At 34.8% G+C, this 24,378-nt stretch overlaps 1 protein-coding gene across 1 annotated transcript in view; it reads right to left on the bottom strand.

The window, feature by feature from the left end:
- DHX36 (DEAH-box helicase 36) overlaps window positions 1–24,378 on the bottom strand; it is a 50,365-nt gene that overhangs the window by 21,370 nt on the left and 4,617 nt on the right. Inside the window, exons 2-14 of the mRNA XM_047874827.1 lie at window positions 21,090–21,214; window positions 20,119–20,350; window positions 16,251–16,289; window positions 14,758–14,928; window positions 13,018–13,097; window positions 12,251–12,325; window positions 11,934–12,100; window positions 10,235–10,316; window positions 6,292–6,432; window positions 5,948–6,050; window positions 5,261–5,348; window positions 2,052–2,107; window positions 583–647 (exon numbers count right to left, since the gene is read on the bottom strand). Of these exons, the coding sequence (XP_047730783.1) occupies window positions 583–647; window positions 2,052–2,107; window positions 5,261–5,348; window positions 5,948–6,050; window positions 6,292–6,432; window positions 10,235–10,316; window positions 11,934–12,100; window positions 12,251–12,325; window positions 13,018–13,097; window positions 14,758–14,928; window positions 16,251–16,289; window positions 20,119–20,350; window positions 21,090–21,214 (1,424 nt within the window). The remainder of the gene's footprint in view (window positions 1–582; window positions 648–2,051; window positions 2,108–5,260; window positions 5,349–5,947; window positions 6,051–6,291; window positions 6,433–10,234; window positions 10,317–11,933; window positions 12,101–12,250; window positions 12,326–13,017; window positions 13,098–14,757; window positions 14,929–16,250; window positions 16,290–20,118; window positions 20,351–21,089; window positions 21,215–24,378) is intronic.

The raw sequence follows: 24,378 nt of genomic DNA on the forward strand, positions 1-24,378 counted from the left end.
GCTTCCACAGAAAAATCTGTTTCAATGAGTATACAGACATATTAATGCTTCCAAAGGAATATAAGAAATTTTAAGGCTATTTATAACTAATTCCCAAACAATACGACCCCCAACCAGAAAAACGCAAAACCAAAATTGACCTCAACTCCCATGATTCCTTAAGAAGGTTTTTTTTTAATGTTTATTTTTGAGACAGAGTCACTGTGCAAGCAGGGGAGGTGCAGAGAGAGAGAGAGAGAGGGAGACATAGAATTTGAGGTAGGCTCCAGGCTCTGAGCTGTCAGCACAGAGCCCATTGCAGGGCTCAAACTCACCAACTGTGAGATCATGACTTGGGCTGAAGTTGGACGCTTAACCAACTGAGCCACCAGGCACCCCAAGAAGGCTTTTTAAAAAACACTTAGAAAGGCTAATCCATTATAGGATTAGAAAGCAAACAAAAGCCTCTGCCCAACACCATGACTAAATTAACTTTAAAGACATTATGAAGTATCTTTTAGAGAGAGAAGTGTATAAGGTATGCTAATTTATGGGGCTCAAAACACATAATCATCAGTAGTTGATATTTAAAACAATTTTTACCTAGTCTCTGCAATATTGGTAGCAATTACTATTTTCCGAACACCAGGAGGAGTTCTTTTAAATACCTGTAAGAATCAATACATCAAAACCTCAAAAGCACATTAATTTCTAAGACATCATTCTTCCAATCAGAATTACTTCAGATACTGTTCCTTTTCAACATTGTGTTCATTCCTTCACATATGCATCTAACATTTGTACACATACTTATAGGTACACATCATTTTCAATTAAACCATCATTTTCATTAAACCAAACAAAATCTCCCAGATTTTAGAATGAACCTTATCACAAACTAAATTTCAAATGAAATAGGATTACTTAAATTTACAGAATGTTTTTTAACAAGAACTGTAAAGCAAAATGTTTTTTTGTGTATCAAACTCTTGAGAGAGAGAGGGTTCAGTTTAACAATAAAAATTACGAATGATCCAAAACTCTATGGGTAAGGGACACCAACCACCCAGGCAGATGCCAAACTCAGAATGGATAGCAGTGGGCTGTACCACTACATACAAGTTTTTGAAGTCAAACTAAAAAAAAAAAAAATCTTCAATGGTATCCTTCACAAAGCCACCTGAGTAAAAGGAAAACTTGTGGTCAAGTACCACTTGGCTATAATGCAAAGAAATACATACATTTATCTCTTCATTTACATCAAAGGTAATCAACAGAAAATATAATTTCTAATGTAGTCATATAATTTCTAGCAAAGGAATACACAGTTTACAATTAAGAGTGTCAGAGTGGAAGTACTCTTCTGTCTGGTCTTTGGAACTAAGAGTCCTTTATCCCTTGTCTTCACTTAGGTATGCACTCTAATTGGGTTGGCTGAGGCTTACTGAGGATTAAAGAATCAGCAGAAAAGATATTAAAAGAGCCTCAATAAGAAATGTCTTGAGATTTTTCTCACAAAAGGAGGGGAAAAAGTATGAGAGAGAGAGAGAGACAGACTTTCTTCTGAGCCATCTCCTTTTATCAGGGCCTGCAAACACTGCAGTCCAGAAAACTATCTTGTCTTTGAGAATGCAGTGTTGATCCTAACGAGGGACATGCCTGAACCTGACAAGAGACAAAACATTCAAAACCATAATAATATATTATTGATAAAACAGGAAATCTCATATCTACAAATACATTAATTCTGTTAAATCAAAATCTCAAACATCAAGCTGTAGTATGTCATAGATAACTGCAACCCAAACAAGTTACTGGTGAAACCAGTCTATAAACTTTTCCCTAATGCTGACAAAACTAATTTGTTAATTACACTCAGTTACTAGAGTTTTTGTGCAATTATCCCCTGAAGACTCATTTGCAAAGTTCTTAAAGAAGTGATTTTTATATGGATTACTACTTCAAAATGCACCTTCAAAAAAAATAAAAGAAAATAAAAGATAATAAGCAGTCCTTAATCTGAAACTTGCCTCAATCTGAAAGACAGAGGATGAATAAATTTAACAACATACCTGTGTCTGGTTAACCGTAGGCATCAGTGAATGTAAGGGTATAATAATAAACCTGTCTGAAAATTAAAAAAGAAAAGTAAACTTTAAGATAAACAGTTGCAGAAAAGCTCCAGATTAGTTAAGCACATAATTCTTAATTTATATTACTATGTATAATCAGAGAAACTTTATTCTTTTTATTTTCTTGTTTTCTTAGTGCTCCAGTAAGTTCTTACTGACATTTTATTCTGTCAATTTATTTCACATTGATAAACATATTCCCCAAATTCCTAAAGAATGCTTAAAAGTTAGGAACAATCTTTTCAAATTATGCTAGAAAACATCATTAGTCCTATTCCCATCAGTTAACTGAACACCAAAAAATTCGCTCTAATATAAGTTTATAGACTTTGGGTGATCCTCACTATTTTAATCATATAGATAATAAGTGAATTTTTAGAGCACTTTAATGAAATTCCCATGTCCACTTTTATGTTAAAAAAATAATGAAACAGCACTGGTAAAGTGACCCACATTTTTAAATATAATTTTGTTAGAAATGTAAAATCACATTCCTACTTTTTAAGTTTCAAAATGAAATAGTTCAACCCATTCGTGATTACTAGACAATAGGGAGAAAGTTTGGTGTAGTTATTAGTGATGGAAATAAGGGAATGTTAAAGGAAGCAAGGGTAAACTTCAAGTTTAGCTATGATTACAAAAAAAAAATGCAACCCGACTTAAAGACTTAAATCTCTAGCAAGTATTGAGATGACTCAAGATAACTGTATTCCCCCTGCCAAAAACTATTGTTATTCAAAGGAAATATGATACTCCCCAAATCCTCTGATAAGGGTTACAAATCTTAAAAGGCAGTAAAAAGCTGTCAAGCAATTAATATTTCTAAAAAGATTGCTCTGAATTACTTGTCTCTGTAACACAATATGAAATGCATTAACTCGATCAATACTCAGGCCAAAAATAATTTACTTTGAGTTGGATTAGGCCTTAAGATGTAACTTCCATTTTATAAGTATAGGTAAGAAAGGATCAAATGATGATATTATGAAGACTCAGATTCAGACAAATCTAGAAAGTCTAGGTAGGTGGACCTAGCCTAGTCTTTTCCACAAATCATTACCATGGGGAAGGTAAGGGGGATATGAAAGTGATTATGTGGAATAAAAGACTTATCTGGCTTACAATTTTCTGTAATTTGAACTAGTAGCTGTGAAAGACACTTTTGGGGGAAAATGGGAAAATCTGATTATAGACTGGATTATTAGATGATGTTAAGAATTAGATATAAAAATGGTACTATGGTTATATATTATATAGAAAAGTACATTTTTAGAGATGCATATATTTTGAGAGATAATATATGACAGCCGCAATTTATTTTAAAAAGGAAAAAATTAGATCACAAAAATAACTGCTGCATTGAAGTCACTGGTGTATGTTGTTCACTATACGATTCTCTAGTTTTCTCTAAGTTTAAATGTTTCATTACAAGTTAAAAAAAATCAGTAGCCAGGTAAAACAATGAAAGTAAAAACAATTCTGTTAAAGGTAACATAACTGGGGTAAAAAGAGTTTAGACTGCTGATATTGCACAACTACAGTAGTCAGTGGGAACAAAGTCTATACTCTTATGAGAAGAAAAAAATAAGTTGATAAGCATTCGATAAATTGAGTTTCAAAATTCACCTTTAGTCAGTATTGAGTTAGACCAATTTTTTTGCCCCTTTTAACATGGTCAACAGAGTACAGCCAATTATTAAGGCTAAGTTTTAAAACTATAACTTGAGAAAAAACATTCTTGTTAAACTTTGGAAAGATTTCTTTTTAAAAAGAATTGAGCAGGTGGTAAAAGTATAAATTAATACCTCCTTCCTTGAGAATAATTAGAAAATTAATAAAGTCAATTATAATAACCAATATCACAGCATGTAATTGTAGTGTTACATTTTGGTAGATCTTCCTTGTATTTTTCCTGGTAAATATATACACATACTCAACATTTTTTATTTGAAGTAAACTCTACACCCAACATGGGGCTTGAACTCACGACCATGAGATCACGAGCTGCATGCTTTACTGATTGAGGCAGCTCAGTGCCCCACACATACTCACATTTTTTAAAACTAAAAGTCGATCACAAAGTAGTGTTTTTTTGGGGGGTGGGAGAGACCAACGTTAGAAGGTTCGGCCAAAAAAAGAATCCTAGTTGTTTAAAAAAATAATTCAATTGCATAGTTTAATCACAACTACACTTTTTCTACAGACAAAGGTTATCACTGAAAGTAGTTATTTCATTACAGAGAAGCCCTGATAATCAGATAAAAACATTTTCCAGCTAGAGAACAGTAAATAATTTTAATTATAGAGAATGTTTTGAGGACATTACTACAATGGGATTTAACAAAGAATGAAAAATACTGCTTTACTATTTCAGTCAATACATTTAGATCAAAACATTTTTAGTGTCTTGTAAAAATAAAATGTGTCAAAAGCACTTCAAGAGATTAAGTTTAGAAAATATAATTAGAATTATACAATACTAAATAGAATTTGCTTTGTATTTTACTGATTGGAAGTTAATAATTATTCCTGAAAATGCTCTGGCTGCATTTTATAGGAGAAAAATGGTTCCATATATTTCTGAGACATAAGAGATTATGTCTCTTAAACATGCTATTTAAGCGTTGGAAGCACCTATAGAATTTTTTAAAACTACAGACGTTCAAATCACATTCTCAGATTTGGGTGAGGATGGGGTCTGAGTATCTGAATTTTACAGAAGCACCACTAGTGACTTGTATATTCAGAACTGAGAAACGCTGGGCTAAGGGATAAATTCAACCTTCTTTTCTGCCCAATTAAATGCAGCAGTGAGTGAAAAAACAAACGCAAGTACCAACATCTTAACTTTAAGGGCTCAATATTATTAGGCAAATTTAGAAAAAGAAGTAAAATATTCTCATAATACCAAAATAAAGAACTTCACCATATACCTACCACCTTCATCTTCTGACCTAGAACTTTATTTTTAAAAAAGAGAGAAAGAGACCCAACTTTTGAAAAAACCCAACCTGGGCTTAAGACCACCAAGTTCCTACAGTGAGGCAGCCTTAGACTAAGCAACGCTTCTTCAAATAAAAGAAAAAAACATGCTGCATATGATTTAAGTACTATTCTTAGAATTGTAATAAAATGCATTTCCATAATACCTGATTTAAACATCACTTGTGACATCAAGAGATCATGTAAAGTGCTGATATTGTCCCAGCCTGGTAGGAAGACCAGTATCGCACCATCCTATATGGAGGGGAAATAACCATTACAAAGTATCACGTAACCAAACACACTAAATGTAAACTTCTGTGCACACTTAAATTAGCTTCAGAAGTTTTATTTACTGATTATAACTAAAGAATAGAAGCTCACTCTTTTTAATGTTTATTTTGAGAGAGAGAGAGAGAGAGAGAGAGAGAGAGAGAGAGAGGGAGAGAAAGTGAGGGAGGGGCAGAGAAAGAGGGAGAGAGTTCTCTCAAAGCCCAAAGAGGTTCTGTGCTGCCAGTGTGGAGCCCCATGTAGGACTCAATCTCACAAACTGTGAGATCATGACGTGAGCTCAAATCAAGAGTTGGATGCTTAACTGACTGAGCCACCTAGTCATCCTGAAGCTCACTCTTTAAAAATAGGATTTACAACGCAGATATTTCATTTGTTTAGTCTTTTCTTCAAATAGATCAAATGCCTCAATTTTGGTATTGAGATTCTTATTTCTAGTGTCAAAACAATTTCTTCCATATGCTACTTGTAAAAAGCATTTAAAAAATTATTCTTCTTTTCTCAGGTCTTGATATATTAATGAAATTAAAATAACATCACCAAGAAACAAACAAAAAACTAACCTCTTCTTCCAAAACAATGTGTCGGATAAGGGCAGCAATCAAATTCAGATCAACTTTATCATCATCGATCATTTCCAGAACATCTACAGTACTTGCAGAATACCTATCAAAGTTAAATAGGAAGTCATGAAATACCTGATCAAGTTTCCTAAGGTTCAACCTGTTGTCTTAAAATCTTAAAATTAATTCAATCAGCAAATGGGAAAACACAATTAACATATATAAGTATTACTGGGATAACAATAGTTAGAAACAAATTCAAGAAGACAATCTCTGCTTTTTTGTTTTAGTCATTTAGCCTCTGTGCTCTCAAATTAGATTAAAAACAAGCAAAAAACATGTACCTTTTTCGCAGTTCCCTTACATAATCTGGCCAGCGTTCTTTATAGATTGCTTCTTTTTCTTCTTTTTCTTGTCTGTTTACATGCCCTTGCATGAAACCCCTCTTAAACTGGGACCTGTGTTCTTTTTGTTCTGGAACATATCTAAAATAAATTAAAAAATTCTTAAATAGCTTAAACCGTTTGCAAACTCTCTGGTTTTAGCAAGTATCTGTGACTTTTTACTTTCGGGTTTTAAAGAGGATTTTAAAGAACATTTCATTATGCTTTCTAGTGAATGCTACTAAATAGTTTATTAGTAGCTGTTCATTAATATATAAAATCCAACATTTTATATAAAAATCATTTTTCTCTACCAAAGTACATAAAACTTTAGATCATCATTAGCAGTCAAAATAAAAAAAATAATTCTACAGTAACTTTTAAGTTTGCTCTAAAAAGTTAACATTACTATTTAATGTAAATATAAATATCACATATAAAATAATAAATGCCTAGTACAAGACTCAGATTTTGAATATATAGGTTTCCAAACCTGAGTGCACATAAGAATCCCAGAGAGCTTATAAAATACAGAATCCTGAGTCCTGAGTCCTATCCCTTGTGATTTGGACTCCGTAGGTCTGGTTGGGGTCTGCTAATCTAGGAATTTGAATTAGTGCCCCAGGAAATTCAGTAAATTTATCTATGGACCTACAGACCCACTCATGCTTGAGAACTATTTAATTCTGCTCAGTCTTACAGTCAGAGCCAAATGGCAGAGCCAGAATCTGTATTCAAGTCTCCTATGTGTCAATCCAATACTATATGCCATGACTCCACCACGCCATTAGTGACTGCTAAAAACAGAGGGCGCATCTGCCTAAGAATTCCACCTAACTTAAATGGTTTGAAAGGCATGGGGGTGGGAGGAGACAAAGAAAAGTGAAACTACACTTTGACCCCAAAGCCCCTGGGAATTCGCCTAGGGAGAGCATCTAGATGGAAAAGGGGGGTCTGGACCATGGGCTTTAGAGTCAGACAGAACTGGACTGATGTCCGTGCTCTGCCACTGACTACCTGTGTAACCTTGGACAAGATATAAACCTCTGCCCTTCGGTTTGCCTATTTATTATAATACTTATAATAGTATTGGCAGGAGAATAAAAGAAAAATGCAGTAAGATAAAGCACAGTGCCTGACACATAGTAGACACCCAAAAAGTGTTAACCCCTTCCCTATTCAGTACCTGTGACCCAGGATTCCCCTAAGTCTTCGATACATATAGAGGCATCAACTTGAGGTAGGGCAACCTGAGACAGAGATTAGTCCTAGTCAGCAGGATGGACCCACAGTTGGCTCCCTTCCCAGCAATTCCAAAAAACAGAGGTAAGCTTCAACCCCCCCCTCCCCGGCCAAGCGCCCAATGACAACCCTCCGTATCATCTTCACCCTGTTTCCTTCCCTTCAGTTCAGCTCTTCTTCTGGGAAGGGACAGATGGGGGCTTCGCCTGAAAACTTCTGTCGAGGGATCACCTTCCTTCAACTCCCCTCTTAGGGCTGACTAGGGGATGACAAGGGCACATACACCCTTCTTTTGCTTCCAAGACTCTTTAGTTACAGTTCCCTGAACATTCCCTGCCTTCTACGGAGCTTAAGAAAGCAATTCATCATTAAATAATTTTAGCTTACTGTTCCCTCAAACTTTACTTGCACTACTGTCACCTGTTACTAGAAAATAATTGGTAAACGTGCCACAGTAGGAAGTGAGAGGAATGGTGCAAAGTGGAATTGAAGAGAGAATGCATAATAAAGCTTACTGATGACAAAACCAGAGCACAGACGATTAAGATACCCTCTCTCACTTTTAGTTATGTTCTACCCTCTCTGATATACACACTTCCCTTTTCCTACCCTGAATTTCACTACTTTCCTCACTTGCCCAGTCTATCCCTGCTATATAGCCCCATTCCCAATACATTCTTTACTTCTTCCAGAATGGGTCAGTCATACTTTACAGGACAGCTTCTATGTCTTTCTGTCTACATTTAAGCTCTGAGGATAGGTACCAAGTCTTTCCTTGTTTTATGATCAGACCCTAATGCACAGGGCAGGCATGAAGTTTAATAAAAATCTGTTTAAATGTCCACCCAAAAAATTGAACAGACTTTTCTCCATGTACAACCGACTGTAGGATCTTTGTTTTCACCTTCCCACCATCACTTCCGTTTTCTCACTTAACAAGTAAGCTGTGGAATCTTAAAACACAAGTGTTTCCATATCTGTCCATATATTTATTCGCATGTTTACTATAGGCCAGGCACTGTGCTGTACTCTAGTTATAGAGATGAACAGGACAAAATGCTTGACCTTGGACAAATCTGAAATCTATTGCAAGAGGTAAATATAAAGGTGAAGTACCTGACAATATGGTAAGTATTGTAAGAGATATGATAAACCTGCTACAGGTTGATGAGAAAGCAACCCGCTCTGTGAGAGGGATAAGAAAAAGATTAACAGACAGTGAAGTTGGAATTTGTTCTTACATAATTAAGTTTATACATAAAGGGTGGAGAAGGTGTCTAAAAGGACAACATAGCATGTAACAAAGCACAAAATCGTGAGTGAAAGGGCACTGGCTGGCATATTAGGGAATGGTACATTTAGCATAGGTACGCCAGGAGACACATAAGACTAGAAAAAAAGGATAGAGCCAGATTGTAAAGAGCTTTGGGATGACTAACTAGGGAACAGGAACCTGATCCTATGGGCTGTGTTTTCCCAGCCCTTCCCTCAACAAGAAATTCAAATATTAATTGGTATATCCCCTCGGAGAAGGCTGTTAGTAGCTAATGGCCAGAGTGTTGAAGGGATCAATAATTTGGGTATACTAGTTGAGGTATTCTGCTACAGGTCATGACAAACATAAAGGTCCTTAAACAAGTTTTTAAAGAAAAATTTCAGGAGGCTTGACAAGGGGGAGAAAGCTCACATAACCAGATTTTGTAGGAAAATACATGGCACTCTCACATATATGTGAGAGTGAAGACAGTACCAGAAGAGGAACTACTAGCACGGAAGAGATAATAACAACCTTAAGCAGAAAAAACGGAAATGAGAGGGCACATGCAAGGAGAAAGCTCTCAGGGTTTGTACTGTGGGAAAGGTGGGAGTACAGAATGATTTAGACTGAGTTACTAGGCATGTAGAGCAGTTAACATATCCTGGTATGATTTATCAACTGCTTGATAAATATTAGTCTTTGGATTTACAGCTCAGATACTGCGTGGAGGATAGTAACCATTGTAAGGCAAACTTGCAAAGAGAAATTATTTCATTTTAACGTTTTGGTGGAAGCACGGTGGGGAATGAATAGAAGATAATGATTTCAGCTGGAAAAACGTGAGCTTCAAGGTACCTGTGGTACCGGAATGCTGCTGAGTAGAGAGTTAGATACCAAATGCAAAGTTCAGGGAGAGCTTCAGAAGCTCCAGCTCTGAGAGCTGTGAAAATACACAACTATGGCCATGGAAACAGGATGGCACAGTGAAACCATGAAAGACTGAAAAAAGGCTAATTAAGAACCCTCAGGGGAAATCTTATGTAAAGGGTAGGCAATGGAAGCCAGCAAAAACTGAAAACTTGGTAGGACAATCAGAGGAGAGGTTCAAGCACTAATAACAAAGGTTCCCAAACTTTGCTGCCCAGGGAGCTTTAAAAAACTCATGCCTGGCTACCAGCCCAGATTTTGTAATGTAATTAAGGTAGGGAGTGTGAATTGGGCATCTGGATTTTAAAGGGCTCCAGGTGATTTTAATGTGCAACCAAGTTTGGGAATCCCTGATTTAAGGAAAAACAATGTTTTAGAAGGTAGTGGTTAAAAAAGAGCCTCTGAGATTAAAGTTTAACAGAAAAAAAAAGGTGGCATTAGTATTTTTAAAGCTCTTATTTCCTAATATTTACTTACCTTATTTTTTCAATTATATCTTCCAAAAGATACTCCGCAACCGGAAAAGTAAAACCAGGTATGTGTATCATTGGACAGTTACCTATTATGGCAGACAAGACATAAATCTATACTCAAAACGTTTAAAAAAAAAAATTAACAGATTATAAATAGGCCAATACCTTTCTTACCTTTCTTAAGTTCAAAGATGGTTCTGGCACTTTTACAATTCTACCCTATTTTTCCATAATGAATTTAATGAAAAGTAGCAGTCTACTCTTCATTTACTACCATTTTACTGCTACCAAACTGTACACACGCATCACGGTTCTACAAAGTAACACAATATATCAAAGAATAGAGCATTTTAAGTTGGACTCATAACTCATTAGTTGGAAGTCTATTTCCTCTCCATCACTAGTCAAGATGGTACCAGCAGAACCCAAGTTTTAGTGAAATCAACTTAAGAAGCACTACTCTTGTGGTACCCAGAATCAGGAAAAGAGAAAAAAAAGTAGTTCAAATAAGACCTAGCAAAATATTAAATTGTTACTTATTATTTTAGAAACACTAGTTAAAAAAAAACCACACCAAAAACTACCTCTCTTAGTACTGTTACTTAAATGCTACTTATATTTCAGACCATGCAAAACAAGCAGTATACATTGTAAACCAAGGCCAACATAGCATCAGAGGTCAAAAAGTATCTCAGGTGGTCTCACAGCTCTGCCTGTGAATTGCACAAGTTTGAGCAGTTTATTCAATGTTAGGTCTGGACCATGCATCAAAACAACAACAAACAAACAAAACAATACAAGCAACTAATTTCACACGTCTTTAAGCTTCCATTTTAACTATTCACCCTTACCCCACCTCCCACCATTTTCCTCTCCTTCTCCTACAACTGGAAGCAAAAAAGATAAGCGTATTTTTTTAAAAATGTACTCTACAGCTAATCAAATTTTGTTTCAAATCCTCTCAACTCTTTTTTAAAATATTTACTTATTTTTGAGAGAGAGTGAGCGAGCTGGGGAGGGGTAGAGAGAAACAGGGAGACACAAAATCCAAAGCAGGCTCCAGGCTCTGGGCTGTCAGCACAAGAGCCCAATGCAGGGCTCGAACTCATGAACCATGAGATCATGACCTGAGCTGAAGGTGAAGTCAGATGCTTAACCGACTGAGCCACCCGGGCACCCCTCAACCCTCTCTTAATTATGCAACCATTACAAGGCATACTGGAAAGACACATCGGCAAAAATGGGAATACTAGCACCTACCTCACAAGGTGTGAAGATGATAAAGTGCCAAATACAGTACACCTGGCACACTGAAGGTGTTCCAGAAGTGGCCATGAGTACTATTAGTATTAGCAAGCTGACACTCTAGCCTGTGACAGTACATGAAAACCACAGAACAATCACAAAAAAAATGTTCAAAATATTCAAACATGAGGTTTGAACTCATTGATGCCACCTTAATTACCTGATGGTGGCACCAAAAACCTACATGTCTTCACTGTAACACAGATGATGCCACCTTTCAAAAATAGGCTCAATTCTCTAATCTATGAGATTAGAAGCTAGGAGAATATTTACTAAACATTTAAGTACCTGGTACCTAGAAATGTATTAGCTTTTTGATTTTTTTTTTAATTTTTTTAACTCTAAATTCAGTGGCTTTGTGATAACTTCCTAAAGCAATAATCATAAAATTTACTCACCAAAATATTCTGAAAATTTCTCAGCATTCAATGTCGCACTCATTAATATGACTTTCAGGTCAGGTCGAAAATTGAGAAGATCTTTAATAACAGTCATTAAAACATCTGACTGTAGGTTTCTCTCATGGATTTCATCAAGCACAATATGACTAACACTGGACAAACGCCTAAAGCAAAAGTGTGAAGTATGAAACTTAGTACAAAATTCAAAAACGGAACCATTCTACTTTAACAATTAGTAAAATCCAATTTAATACTGACATCTTTTGCTAATGTCTAACTAACTCAATGTCTGTCCTGAAGTGAAACATACTCACGAGTCTGACTGCAGCCACTGAAGGATAATTCCTGTTGTACAGTATAAGATAGAACCCTGCTTCCTTGGCAACCGACTGTGAATGAAAGACAGGAGATGAGTTTTGGTTTTAGTGTCTTTACTGAACAAATTACCAAGTACCACAAAAGTTTAAAAGAAAATCTTCACAATTAACTTTTTGGTTATAGGAATGCTTACTGCAATAGAGTAATGGGAAATACTACATTCAAGTTCACTATACATTATTTTCACTGTCACGATACATCAATGATGTCTTTTTAAAGGCATAACCATTAACATTCAGAAAACAACACTTAGGGGCCTAAATTTCTGTTCAGTGACTGAAAAATCAGTTCATTTAAAAAGCTAAATGGAATCTTGAGCTCCAGAAAAGGACTACAGATATACGGTAAGTTAAAGATACCAAAATCAATAAAGTCAATGGGGGGGGGGGGGAAGGGATGGCAGTGGATGGTGGTACCAAAAGATACAAGACAGCAACTCCTTTCAAGTGCAGTGATGATCTACTAATGTATATCCAGGTAAGTTATTTCTCTAGTCACTTAATAATATAAAAGCACACTTTAAAAAAAAAGACAATCCGATTAAACAGGAGTTTGTAGTTTGCAAGCTTCCTATGCTGCAGTTACTTTAAATGTTAATTTTAATAGTAATCAACATAAAAATAGGGGGAAATCTTTCTTTTGAATCTCTAACTTCAATGTTTCACTAAAATCTACCTGTATACAAGAGGTGAACATTCTTTACCTCTGGAGACGAATCTGGTATCCGGTACTATTACCATTGCCACAAGATTCGGCCCTTTCTGCGGCCACTCTCTCTGCAACCTTTAATCAAAATAAAAGACATTTACAAAGAAAATAGGATTTCCTTTAGGACAAATATCTTGAACATCCATAAAATCTGGGATTTCTGAAAAAATGTTCATCAGATTTTCAGGAGTTAAAAAAAGAGACAGATACTAAAATTCAAGGGTTCTAAAACCGTGTATTGTCCCTTAAAAGCTGCAGACTACTGCCTCTTACATTGACTTTCCACTTTCTCTTAAAAAGCCCTTCAAGGCCAAATTCTCATCACTATTTTCAAACTAACTTTCTATATAGCATCCTCTCATTCATCTCTACCTTTCTTTTGAACTTTTCTAAAACAGAAATCATGATCTAAACTTATAAACCTTGTATATAATTTGAGGGCAAATACATGTTGGTACTTTTTGTTACTCGAGATTTTGTTTTTGGTAGAGATTGGTGTTGCTTCATTCCTGGTTCTTGGTTTTGTTCTAAAAGTTATGGCTGCCAAAAATTAACTTGGAATTGATAATCCAATACGAATTTATGTAACTAAAAGTAACCAATAGACATCTTGTGACAGAACAGTGATTTATGAGATTAGAAATAGAAAATGGCATAATTAAGAAACAATACTTCAGAAATTAAGTATTGCCCAACAGATCTTGGAAAAATAAACAAAAAATAACCTAGTCAGTATTTCTTCCCACTGTCAATATATATGTGTAATATTGTATTAGTGAAAATTGATCATATTTTTAACTTACTTAAATCTAGCTATATAATTGTACTATACCAAAAGTGGTTCTTTTTTGCCATTCTGTCATCTTATAAAATTTCTAGAAATATGATTCTACCAAAAAGACTACTGTACTTTCTTTAGAAATCATAGTTTAAAATGTATACTGTTATTTCCTCCAAAATATTGTCACAATTGGTAACACAGTCTCTAACCAAATTCTTTATTAAATGACCTGGAGATGATAAATAGCAGTATCATACAACTAAACATAACCGTAAATCTTTATAATTTAAATTTACACAAAAAACCATGTAACACTGAAATAAATTCACTATACCCATCAAATGTTGCAAGAAACCCCTAACATATTAAAAAATACATAACCCATACATTTAACTAGGTCCTCTAACTAAACAAACAGAAATGCTGTTTGTTTGTAATAAACATGTACCTAAAAGTGTTAATAGGATAAACCTAAAATAGTATCTTAATTTTTATGATAAATTTCCTCTTATTGAGCAATTGCATTAAAAAATTTAAAATGCAGCTAAAATATGCAAGGCTTCCTGCTTTCACCATCAGTGTACTTACATACTGAAAAAACAATCTGAGAACCAAAAAACAATGCTGAATGAATCAAGTGGTAACATTTAAAGCATCTACACTGATGGGGATTATTTGGAGTTTATAATCCCACAAAAATTTATCAGCTTTCTCTTCTTCTAATTTTATACTAAAGTTTACCTGAATTTATAATTTATCTTAAACTCATGAACATCCATTATCAATAAGAGGTCATTCAAGATTTTAGTCTTTACTACCAAATATTTACTTTTAAAACAACACATCCTAAATCTATTTAAGAACCATTACAAACCTTCAAAGCAGTTTAGTTCCAGCAAGACTAGGAGGATGGAAAATAAAGTGGGGAATTTTAAAAAGTGAGACATTACTTACCGAAATGGCACTAATTCTTCTTGGCTGAGTACAAACTATCCTGCATGCAGATCCTTTTCCTCTTTCAATGTAGTTATCCAAAATGAACTGAGTAACTTGAGTAGTTTTTCCACAACCAGTTTCACCACTTATTACTGTTACTTGATGGTTATCAATCATATTCACCAATTCCTATTTCAAAATGGAAAATAAGTTGAAGAACATCACATAGTGACTAACTCTGAAAAAGTAGTAATCAAAATACCATCAAACTGAAGGTAACCATTTTTAACAAAGGTATTAATGCATTTAAAATTTTGTTAAATGCAATGCTGACAGTAGTTTGTATATCTGGGTCTACCTGTTTTCAAGAGAAAAGCAGCATCAAATTAGGAAAAAAACAAACACAAGGCACTATGAAAGGAAAACACACCAACAAGAACTAGAAGAGACAGCTCTAAGTTCTACACATAAGAATAAACATTAATTAAAAAGAATGCTGAGTGTAGGACTACTGAGTACAAGAAAAATCCCAATACCCAACCAACTACTGAAGACATTAAGGGGTTATATCAAAACTCAAACAATACGGCTTTGTCTGCAGAACAAGTTTTGTATGCTGTTCCAGAGAACAAGGAAGTCTATAATGTATTTCCTTTCAAATAATTAAAGTTTGTAAATACCTAAATCAAAGGAGTAAACTTCAAATATCTGGAAAACCTCACATTTGGGGAAGGTCTTTCTTAAAACTTTTAGATAAACACTAATATTTTTAATAGTAATATTCACTGTATTAATAAGACCATCCTACTACTTCAAAGTAGTATTGGAGGTTATTTTTATCTACATTTTGAAAACTCACCTTTAAAAATTTTCCCATCTACTCTAACACACTATACATATATCAGAACAAGTTCCAAGTTTAAACAATGAAATTATAGCTTGTACAGCATGTGATTAATTCATTCAATATTTACTGGGGGAGGGGGGGTCTCTGAGTCAAGTAATACATAGTGAACACTTTGTCCTCAAGAATTTACACCAGCCTAAGGGAGGAAAAAACACTGTGGCAGGTGGTACTTAACCAAAACTTTAATCAAAACAAAGTAAGGCTGAGAGAACAGAGTAGGATGGAGGACTGTATTACTCTATAATGTAACTATGTAATAAAGCATAATAAATTAACTAAAGTACTCTATTTTCAGTAGTCTCAATTTTAATTAAAATGTTTGGTCTCAAATTAGGAGTAAGGGTATTTACCCAAGATAACTTACATGTGAAAATTCTATTTTTCTTAAAGTTCTAAACATTTCATTTTAGACAGAAATGAGAAAAGTTCAGGAAAATGGTTTCATGACCATTTTTTTCTTTTGGTCTTTCAAAAATTCAAAAGAATAAAATGAACTTTCAATAATATCCTTCAGAGGAAAGTTCTTTCGTTTGTATTTTTTGATATAGATCTTAAAAGAATTATATTTTAAGTATTTTGCAAATTAAAGGATATATTATTTTACCTTTTGCATTCCATATGAAGGCAGCTTTTCCCTGAAATGCTGAAAATTAAAAACAATTGTTAATTTTCACAAAAGAATCAAATTACAATCATGGTAATCAGAATATATCATAAATATGCTAGAATCCCAATATATTATTACTTCATTGATTATGTCAAGTATCAAGACTTAAAAAAGAATTTTTATAAAAAAGAACTCATGAACTTAACAATCCCCTTTATTTTTAAAACACTGAAAAGAGAATTCCACTACATTCAACAGAGTGGAGACACTTTCTTTGAGTTAAAGTGGCAGTAAAATGCAATCTGATCTGTCGTCTAATATAGCATTCTTGTAGTCCCTAAATTGCTTTTACCATCTTTTGTTTGTTTTATATATTCATCTTAGATTTGTTTTGCTATCACAATTCATTTTCCCACCCATCAATCCACCATTTACTAATCCATAAGGCACTAGTACAGATGAATTACTTCTGGGTACTTGCCTTTGAGAATCAAAGAAAATTGAAAACAAGTAACATGTGGGGCACCTGGGTGGCTCAGTCAGTTAAGCGTCCGGCTTCAGCTCAGGTCATGATCTCACAGTTCGTGGGTTCAAGCCCCATGTCGGACTCTGTGCGGATAGCCCAGAGCCTGGAGCCTGCTTTGGATTGTGTCTCCCTCTCTCTCTCTGCCCCTCCCCTGCTCTCACTCTGTCACTGTGTCTCTCAAAACCAAATAAACATTAAAAAAAAAATAAAAAAATAAATACATACAAGTAATATGTGAAGAAAATCTGGTCCTACCATTTAAGAGCTAAGATCTTAAGACAAACCTGGATCCTGAATCCCTCAAAGGTTGTATCTCATAAGGTTGCAAGGAATCTGAATGAAAAACCTTTGTATAAAAAGTAGCAGTTTCTGACACATATAAGCTACTTAATTTTTGGTGAATTGCAACTGAAACACCCAAGAAGAAATGATTAACTCCTGTATCTTTTATTTGATGATGTCTTTGCAATTCTGAAAACTTACACTACATGAAAATGACATACACTTAAGAGTATTATGGTTTACAATGACCTAGGTACATTATAACATGAAAAAACAAACCACAGCTTTAATAAACTTCCTTTATTGAAAAGAAAAAAAAAAGCAGTAAAATTAGAACTGTCCCAGGTAATCCAGTATATTATTGCCATTTTTCAAAAATTTTTATTTCTTGAAATATTGCCCTCATCTTTTGCCTAGATTTGTCAAAATAGGAGAATAAAAAAAATCCCCCACTATTTTTTTTGTGATGTAACTGACATACAACATTATAATAGTTTCAGGTGTATAACATGATTCAGTATCTTCTTGTACTATGAAATGATTACCACAGTTAAGTCTAGTTAATATCCATCATCACATATATTTACAATTTTTTTCTTTATAACAAGAAGTTTTAAGCTCTTAGCAACTTTCAAATATACAGGGTAGCATTACTAACTATACACTATATATTATATATTAGCATTATATATATAACACATTGTTAATATATTAACATTTTATATATATATATATATATATATTAGCATTATTAACTATGCTATATATGCCTGCTTGGTTATGGTCAGTCAGGTAATTCTCAGTATCATAAAAAACAAGGCAATGTGATGACTTGAATGAATTCTAGCAATCTGAAACAAGCTGCCACACTTTTGTTGGTAATTTTTTATTATAATACATTATTTAAAACCATTTAATGATTTCTAGAAGTACTTCATGTACTTCAATGTAACCATCTCAATATATAAATATATAGAAGCTCTCCCATTAAATTTGAAACTAGCATTAACCACATTTGCTTTCTAAATATGTAAATGCTGAAGATAGTTACAACCCAATATTCTTTATCAAGACAGACAACCCTTCTATTTCCTAATTTCTGGCTGTAACCCTGAGACATGAGACAATGAAGATTATAAGCTGCTTGAAGACAGGAAATGTCTTATTAGTCTTCAGAAAACACAGCACAATGACAGACATGTAAAAAATGGAAAATTAATGTTTATTAAATAAATTATAACAATGGCATATTACCAAAAAGGATTAAAAAGTTGAGCTCTTAAGCACATCTAACTTTTATTTTATTTTTTATTTCATTTATTTTGAGAGAGCAAGAGCACAAGCAAAGAAAGGGCAAAAGGAGAGGGAGACAGAGAATCCCAAACAGGTTCCACATGACCTAGGGCTTGATGGCACAACTGTGAGATCATGACCTGAGCTGAAAAGAAGAGTCAGGGGCTCAACCAACTGAGCCACCCAGGCACCCAACACATCTGAATTTTAGACTGGATTCTGTTACTAGCTGTGCAACTGTAGATAGGTCACTTAACCTAAGATTTTTTCCCCTCTCCATCACAAATATGCAGAATTTCTTACACAGGGTTGTTGGGAGGTTTAAATGATGTAGTACATGTGAAGTGTTTGTAACTGTCTAGCCAATAGGAAGAATGTTTTACACATTTGTTCTCCTAACTTCCTTACTGGATCACTCACACATTTTTAATATTTGAGTCTGTCCTCCAAACAAAGCAGAGAGACAGGAACTAAATCTCCTTCTTCCTAAGGCTATAAAAGAAGCTCTGCTCTCAACCACAATAATCTGAAATGATTAAACTTGAAGTCTCCTGTCCTGGAATCATATTTTCACTACATAGGCATCAAAAAATTACACAATTCCCCTCTGGACAACCTTACCTCAACTGTTTTTTGTTTTTTTAATTTTTTCATTTTTGAGAGACAGAGACAAAGCATGAGCAAGGGAGGGGCAGAGAGAGAGGGAGACACAGAATCTGAAGCAGGTTCCAGGCTCTGAACTCTCAGCACAGAGACCGACACGGGGCTCAAACTCACAGACCTGCGATCATGACATGACCTGAGCTGAAGTTGGACGCTTAACTGACTGAGCCACCCTGGTGCCCCACTTTTTTTTTTTTTAAATAATTTTTTTAAGTTTATTTATTTTGAGAGGGACAAAGACAGCATGAGCAGGGGAGGGGCAGAGAAAGTGGGAGAGAAAGAATCCCAAGTAGACTCTGTGCTGTCAGTGCAGTGCCCAATGCAGGGCTCAAACTCATGAAACTGTGAGATCATGAGTGAGCCAAAACCGAGAGTCAAGACACTTAACCGACTGAGCAATCCAGGTGCCCCTTTACCTCAACTGTTCTAATCAGGATATCCAACCTCATCAACGACAGTCAATGGATCCTTTCTTTCCTATGGGACAGGTGATATTCTGCCTTTCTCACAAAAAGTAATACATATTTGCATATTAAAGATGTGGCCCTCAGAATTTCCTCATTTTCTCTTAAAAGAAATACATGTGAACATTTTATTACATCTATCTCTAGAATATCCACAAAGCGTAAATTTTATGTTTTAACAGGAAGGGACCTAAAAATATCTTGCCTACCATAGAAAGAACATACTGAAAAACTCAGAAGAATTTTGTTCTTGTCACAGTCTTATCTTTAAAATGCTGGCGAACATATGTACATCGTAACTTTGGGGTATTTAATTTTATCATCTGTAAAAGGAAGGAGTTGGATTAAATGGTCTAAACACCTTACAATTCTAACCACCTTGTCTCTTACGACATCTCACAAAACTGTCCAAGAAAGGTTCAACTAATTTCTTCTCCTCACTATGTAAGCTGCTGTAGGTTATATGCAATTCCACTCCCAATGCTTTTCTCTGGTATAAGAGAAAGAATCCCCACAGAGAACAGTCTATAGAAATACCACTGATCTATACCACGTAGCTACTTCTAAACGTAAATATATTTTTATCAAGTGTGAGAAGAAATGACAAAAACTTTTTCCACATCTTGCTTTCCATTACCTGCATTTCAATATACCGAGGGTCACTTTTTTTCTTTTGTAAATCTTCCAATAGATGTTGGTCTAAGGTTACATCAGGTTCATTTTCTTGCAAGAGATACTCAGAATCTCGGTCAATATATTTGTCCCTGATTCTAAATGTCCTCTTTTCTTGATTTATCAATTTCTTTTCCTGGTCCTCAAGTTTTTTCTCTGAGTTTGGTTTGCTCTCAGCAGGAGCTTCAGTCCCGTAACTATTTTGACAAAATAAAAAAATGATAAAAGGTTAAATGAAGAGCTGCTAGAGCCCTGAAACAAAACAATATGCTAATTATTTTAAAATCACCAGCTATTATTCTTTCTTAGATTATGAAAATACTTAGATTTTTATAATGAATTCAAAGTTTTCCTCCTTGTAAATAGATATTACAAGTTATTCCTTGTGTAGCTAAAAAAATTAAAATTCACATAAGTCATCCCTCCATTGCAATGACTTACCGTATTTTTCTGATTTTTCTAAGCTTCATTTCACAACTTCCATTTTCTTCCTGCCACCATTTCTGAGTGCTTATAAATGGGATGCTACATTATACAGTCCCAGAAAAACCTCTCTTAATTTTTCCTCTAAATGGTACAGCCCCCGTAATCATCCTAAAATAGCAACAATTTAACTTCTTACAGATTTCTCCCAGAATTTTGGAAATACAAAGATGGTGAAAAGGAAAACAATAAACAATAACTTAATAATGATCACATATCCAAATAGACTATTCCTACCATTTAGCTTTCTGTGGAATGAATGTCCATCTGGATTTTTTTCAATCTACCACCAAATAGAGTCAGTCTATATAAGAAAAAGGCTTACTTCAAGGTTAAATTTCACTTATTGAAGAGTCTAAAGAGGTTATTTTTATTATCTTTTTTTCCCCCTAGCCAATGCTATGAAAGAAGTGTTACTCGGTCCATTCTTTAAAAGAATGTGTTTTGCTTTACCCGTGATCTTCAGGAGCAAACCAGGATATCTGTGCTTCCGAATCTTTATCATTCTTAGCTTGGACTGAATGCAGCAGCTGCACAATTTGTTCTTCTCGACGTTCATCCATGTGTACCACAGCTCTCTATTTTGTGCAAAGCAAACAGTATCCTTATCAACACTAGAAAGCATGTACAAAATCATTTGATAACTAAAACAAAAGAGCAGATATATACATATCCAACATTCATATGAAACCTAAAATTGCCCTACCAGGTGCTCTACTCCAATTTCACTTCACAGACCTAATGTTAATATTTTTGTATATATCCTTTTTCTGCTATATATACCTATAAAATTAGCTGCAATATAACTGGCAAAAAAAGTACATTTACATCCCTTACTAAAACTTTGGTTCCTTTCTCTTCTACCCTCTCACATACTGATTATTATAAATTTCTCTGTCTGAAATTTTCAAAGATACTCACAATTAAAGTTACTAAAACACAAATGTTTGGTTTAAAAAAAAGCTAATTGAAAACTGGAAATATTTGGTGGCAATGAGCACTTTAAAGTTCTTACAGTAAAAAGATGAATACATTAGGAAGAAGGCTGAGCTCAGAGGAAATAAATAAAATTGATCAACATTCATGAAGATGATGCTCCAATATGGTGATGATGTAGCTGCTTCAGGAGAGAATTAAACAAACAATACCGGACAAGATAGGAATTACACAGTAAGAACAAGAACTTTTACAACTGTTCTTTTATAATTGTACATTGTAACTAGTTGAATTTAAACAGAGTAGTTAAGAGAGGGTAGATTTTTCCTCAAGTGTGCAGACAGGAAAGACAACCAAGATATTAAATGAAAAAAAAAAAAAAAAAAAAACACACCAGTTGTAGAAAATATATGCAGCACAATCTTATTTTCATTATTATTAATATTGAAATAGATTATTCACTTTATATCCTACATTTTTGCAGTATGTCTTCCAGATTTTTTTTTTTTTTTTTTTAATGTTTATTCACTTCTGAGAGACAGAAACAGAGCACTAGCAGGGGAGGGGAGACACAGAATCCGAAGCAGACTCCAGACTCTGATCTGTTAGCACAGAGCCCAAGACAGGGCTCAAACCCACGAACCGTGAGATCATAACCTGAGCCAAAGTCGGACACTTAACTCACTGAGCCACCCAGGTGCCCCCAGATGTATTTCTGACACACAGTAGTAGATGCTGTAGAGAAGTTTGCCAAAAGGATGAATGGCTGAATCTATTTTTTGCAATGAATGTGCATGACTTTTGTATTAAATCCATTTTTCTCTTTAAAGAAATACACAAAAAGAATACAAGCAGATCTCTGGGAAATTCCAGAAGACTTCTGCAACTTAACTGAAAAGTTTACTAAAACAATCATTATGCTTATACAATTAAAAAGTCCAAACTCTGGCTGATAGGAAAGCCGTAAGGAAGCACAGGTTAGAGCAAAATCTGTTTATTGACAGGTACTAAAGCCCATCATTTTTTTTTTTTTTTTAACTATACAGCATGAAAATCTCGTTAAAATGGTTTATATATCAGACTAATGTATCTCTTCATAGTATAGGGTATGTAGTCTCCACCAAGACTAGGAGCTTGTACCTGGTTTCTCCTAGACTGCTCTACGCATCTTTTTGACCTGTGATGATTTTAATCTGTAAAGATCTGCTGTAAAAAACCCCAAAACATTGCATATGTCAGCTCTTCAGAGTTCTGCAATTCCTTCTCGTAAATTACGGAACCTGAGTGGTCTTGGGGACACCCAACACAGAGTTTCATTATTGGAACATTTCTGCCCTATACTTTGAATTCTGTAATGTCCTCAGCACATGTTAACATTTATTGCTTTGTATACCTACATGAAATGGTCATCGAGTTTTTTCTTGGCAGTTAGAAACTACAGGACATTTTAATGATTAAAGACTACTCTAGGAAGGAACCCCAAGACATAAAGTCATTATCAAGCAAAGTTTCCTTAATTTTTCCCAACACCTCAACCACCCAAAGGCACTGTTTCTTCTGTTCACTTTCAAAATGGGACAGATTAAGCACTTCTTCTCTGAAGAATGATTTATTTCCAACTGAAAGTCACAGAATAGCATTTCTTCAACCAAAAAAACCTTGTATTTTGAAGTTTTTTAATCGCTACTAGCAGAACAAAAGTTCTTCTCACCTAGCCGTATGAGTTTTAGATATTCACAAAAAAGGCAGGATGACTGAAAAATGAAAAAGCCCCTGAAAACATAATTTATACTTTTTTTTTTTATGTTTACCTATTTTTGAGAGAGAGACAAAGTACAAGCAGGGGAAGGGATAGAGAAAGAGGGAGAGACAGAATCCAAAGCAGGCTCCATCCTCTGAGTCATTCAGGGCAGAGCCTGATGCAGGACTCAAACCCATCAACTGTGAGATAATGACCTGAGCCAAAGTCGGACGTTTAACTGACTGAGCCACTCAGGTGCGCCCAATAATTTATACTTTTTAATAAAAACACAACTTATACCTCCTATAAATTGTTTTTAACAAGGTTCTCCCACAATGAGGCTCCAGAGGCTATGGGCAGTGGAGATTTTAGGAGTGCCAAAATTCCAAACATGGATCTAACCTTTTTTTGGTAGGTTACCTCCTCCTAATCTTCTACCAGTGGTATCACCCTTCACTCTACGTCACCCCTCAAGCATGGAGAATCTCAATCATGTTTTGGGTGTCATGACTATTTTATTTTATCATGGCATTTAATTTTTTTTTATTGTTTTCCCCTTTTTTGGACAACCTCAAATATCTTTGCTTTTAGTCATAAATTCCTGGCAAAGAAGATCCACAGTGATATCCAGCAAATTGTCTACGTTTATTAGCTTCTAATTGTGTGCAACTATTTTAAACCATTACCACCTTCCTGTTCACCCTCAACATTTCACAAAGAAAACAAAAACAAATGGAAAAGTCCTCAACTGATTGCCACCAAACCCAAGTCCACCTGTATCAGAATCTATCCTTTGTTCTCTTCCTTCCCGTTAATGGAATTGGGAGGCCATTTTCCTGCTTAAGGTTGATCTCTCCACTAAACTCTGCAGTCCAATAATTCCTTTCACTTCCTCAGGGCTAATCCTTCTATTGAGATTTACATTCCTTTCCTAAATCTCTCTCTGGTAGTCATTAGCCTACTGATCAATATTCTGGTTTGCCTCTTTCCAGGTATATGGTAGAAGTACATTTTCCCACCCATGACGTAAGCATGACCATGTGACTTACTGGCCAGAGAAATGTA

The sequence above is a fragment of the Prionailurus viverrinus genome, chromosome C2 (assembly GCF_022837055.1).
Source record: "Prionailurus viverrinus isolate Anna chromosome C2, UM_Priviv_1.0, whole genome shotgun sequence".
Lineage (NCBI taxonomy): Eukaryota > Metazoa > Chordata > Mammalia > Carnivora > Felidae > Prionailurus > Prionailurus viverrinus.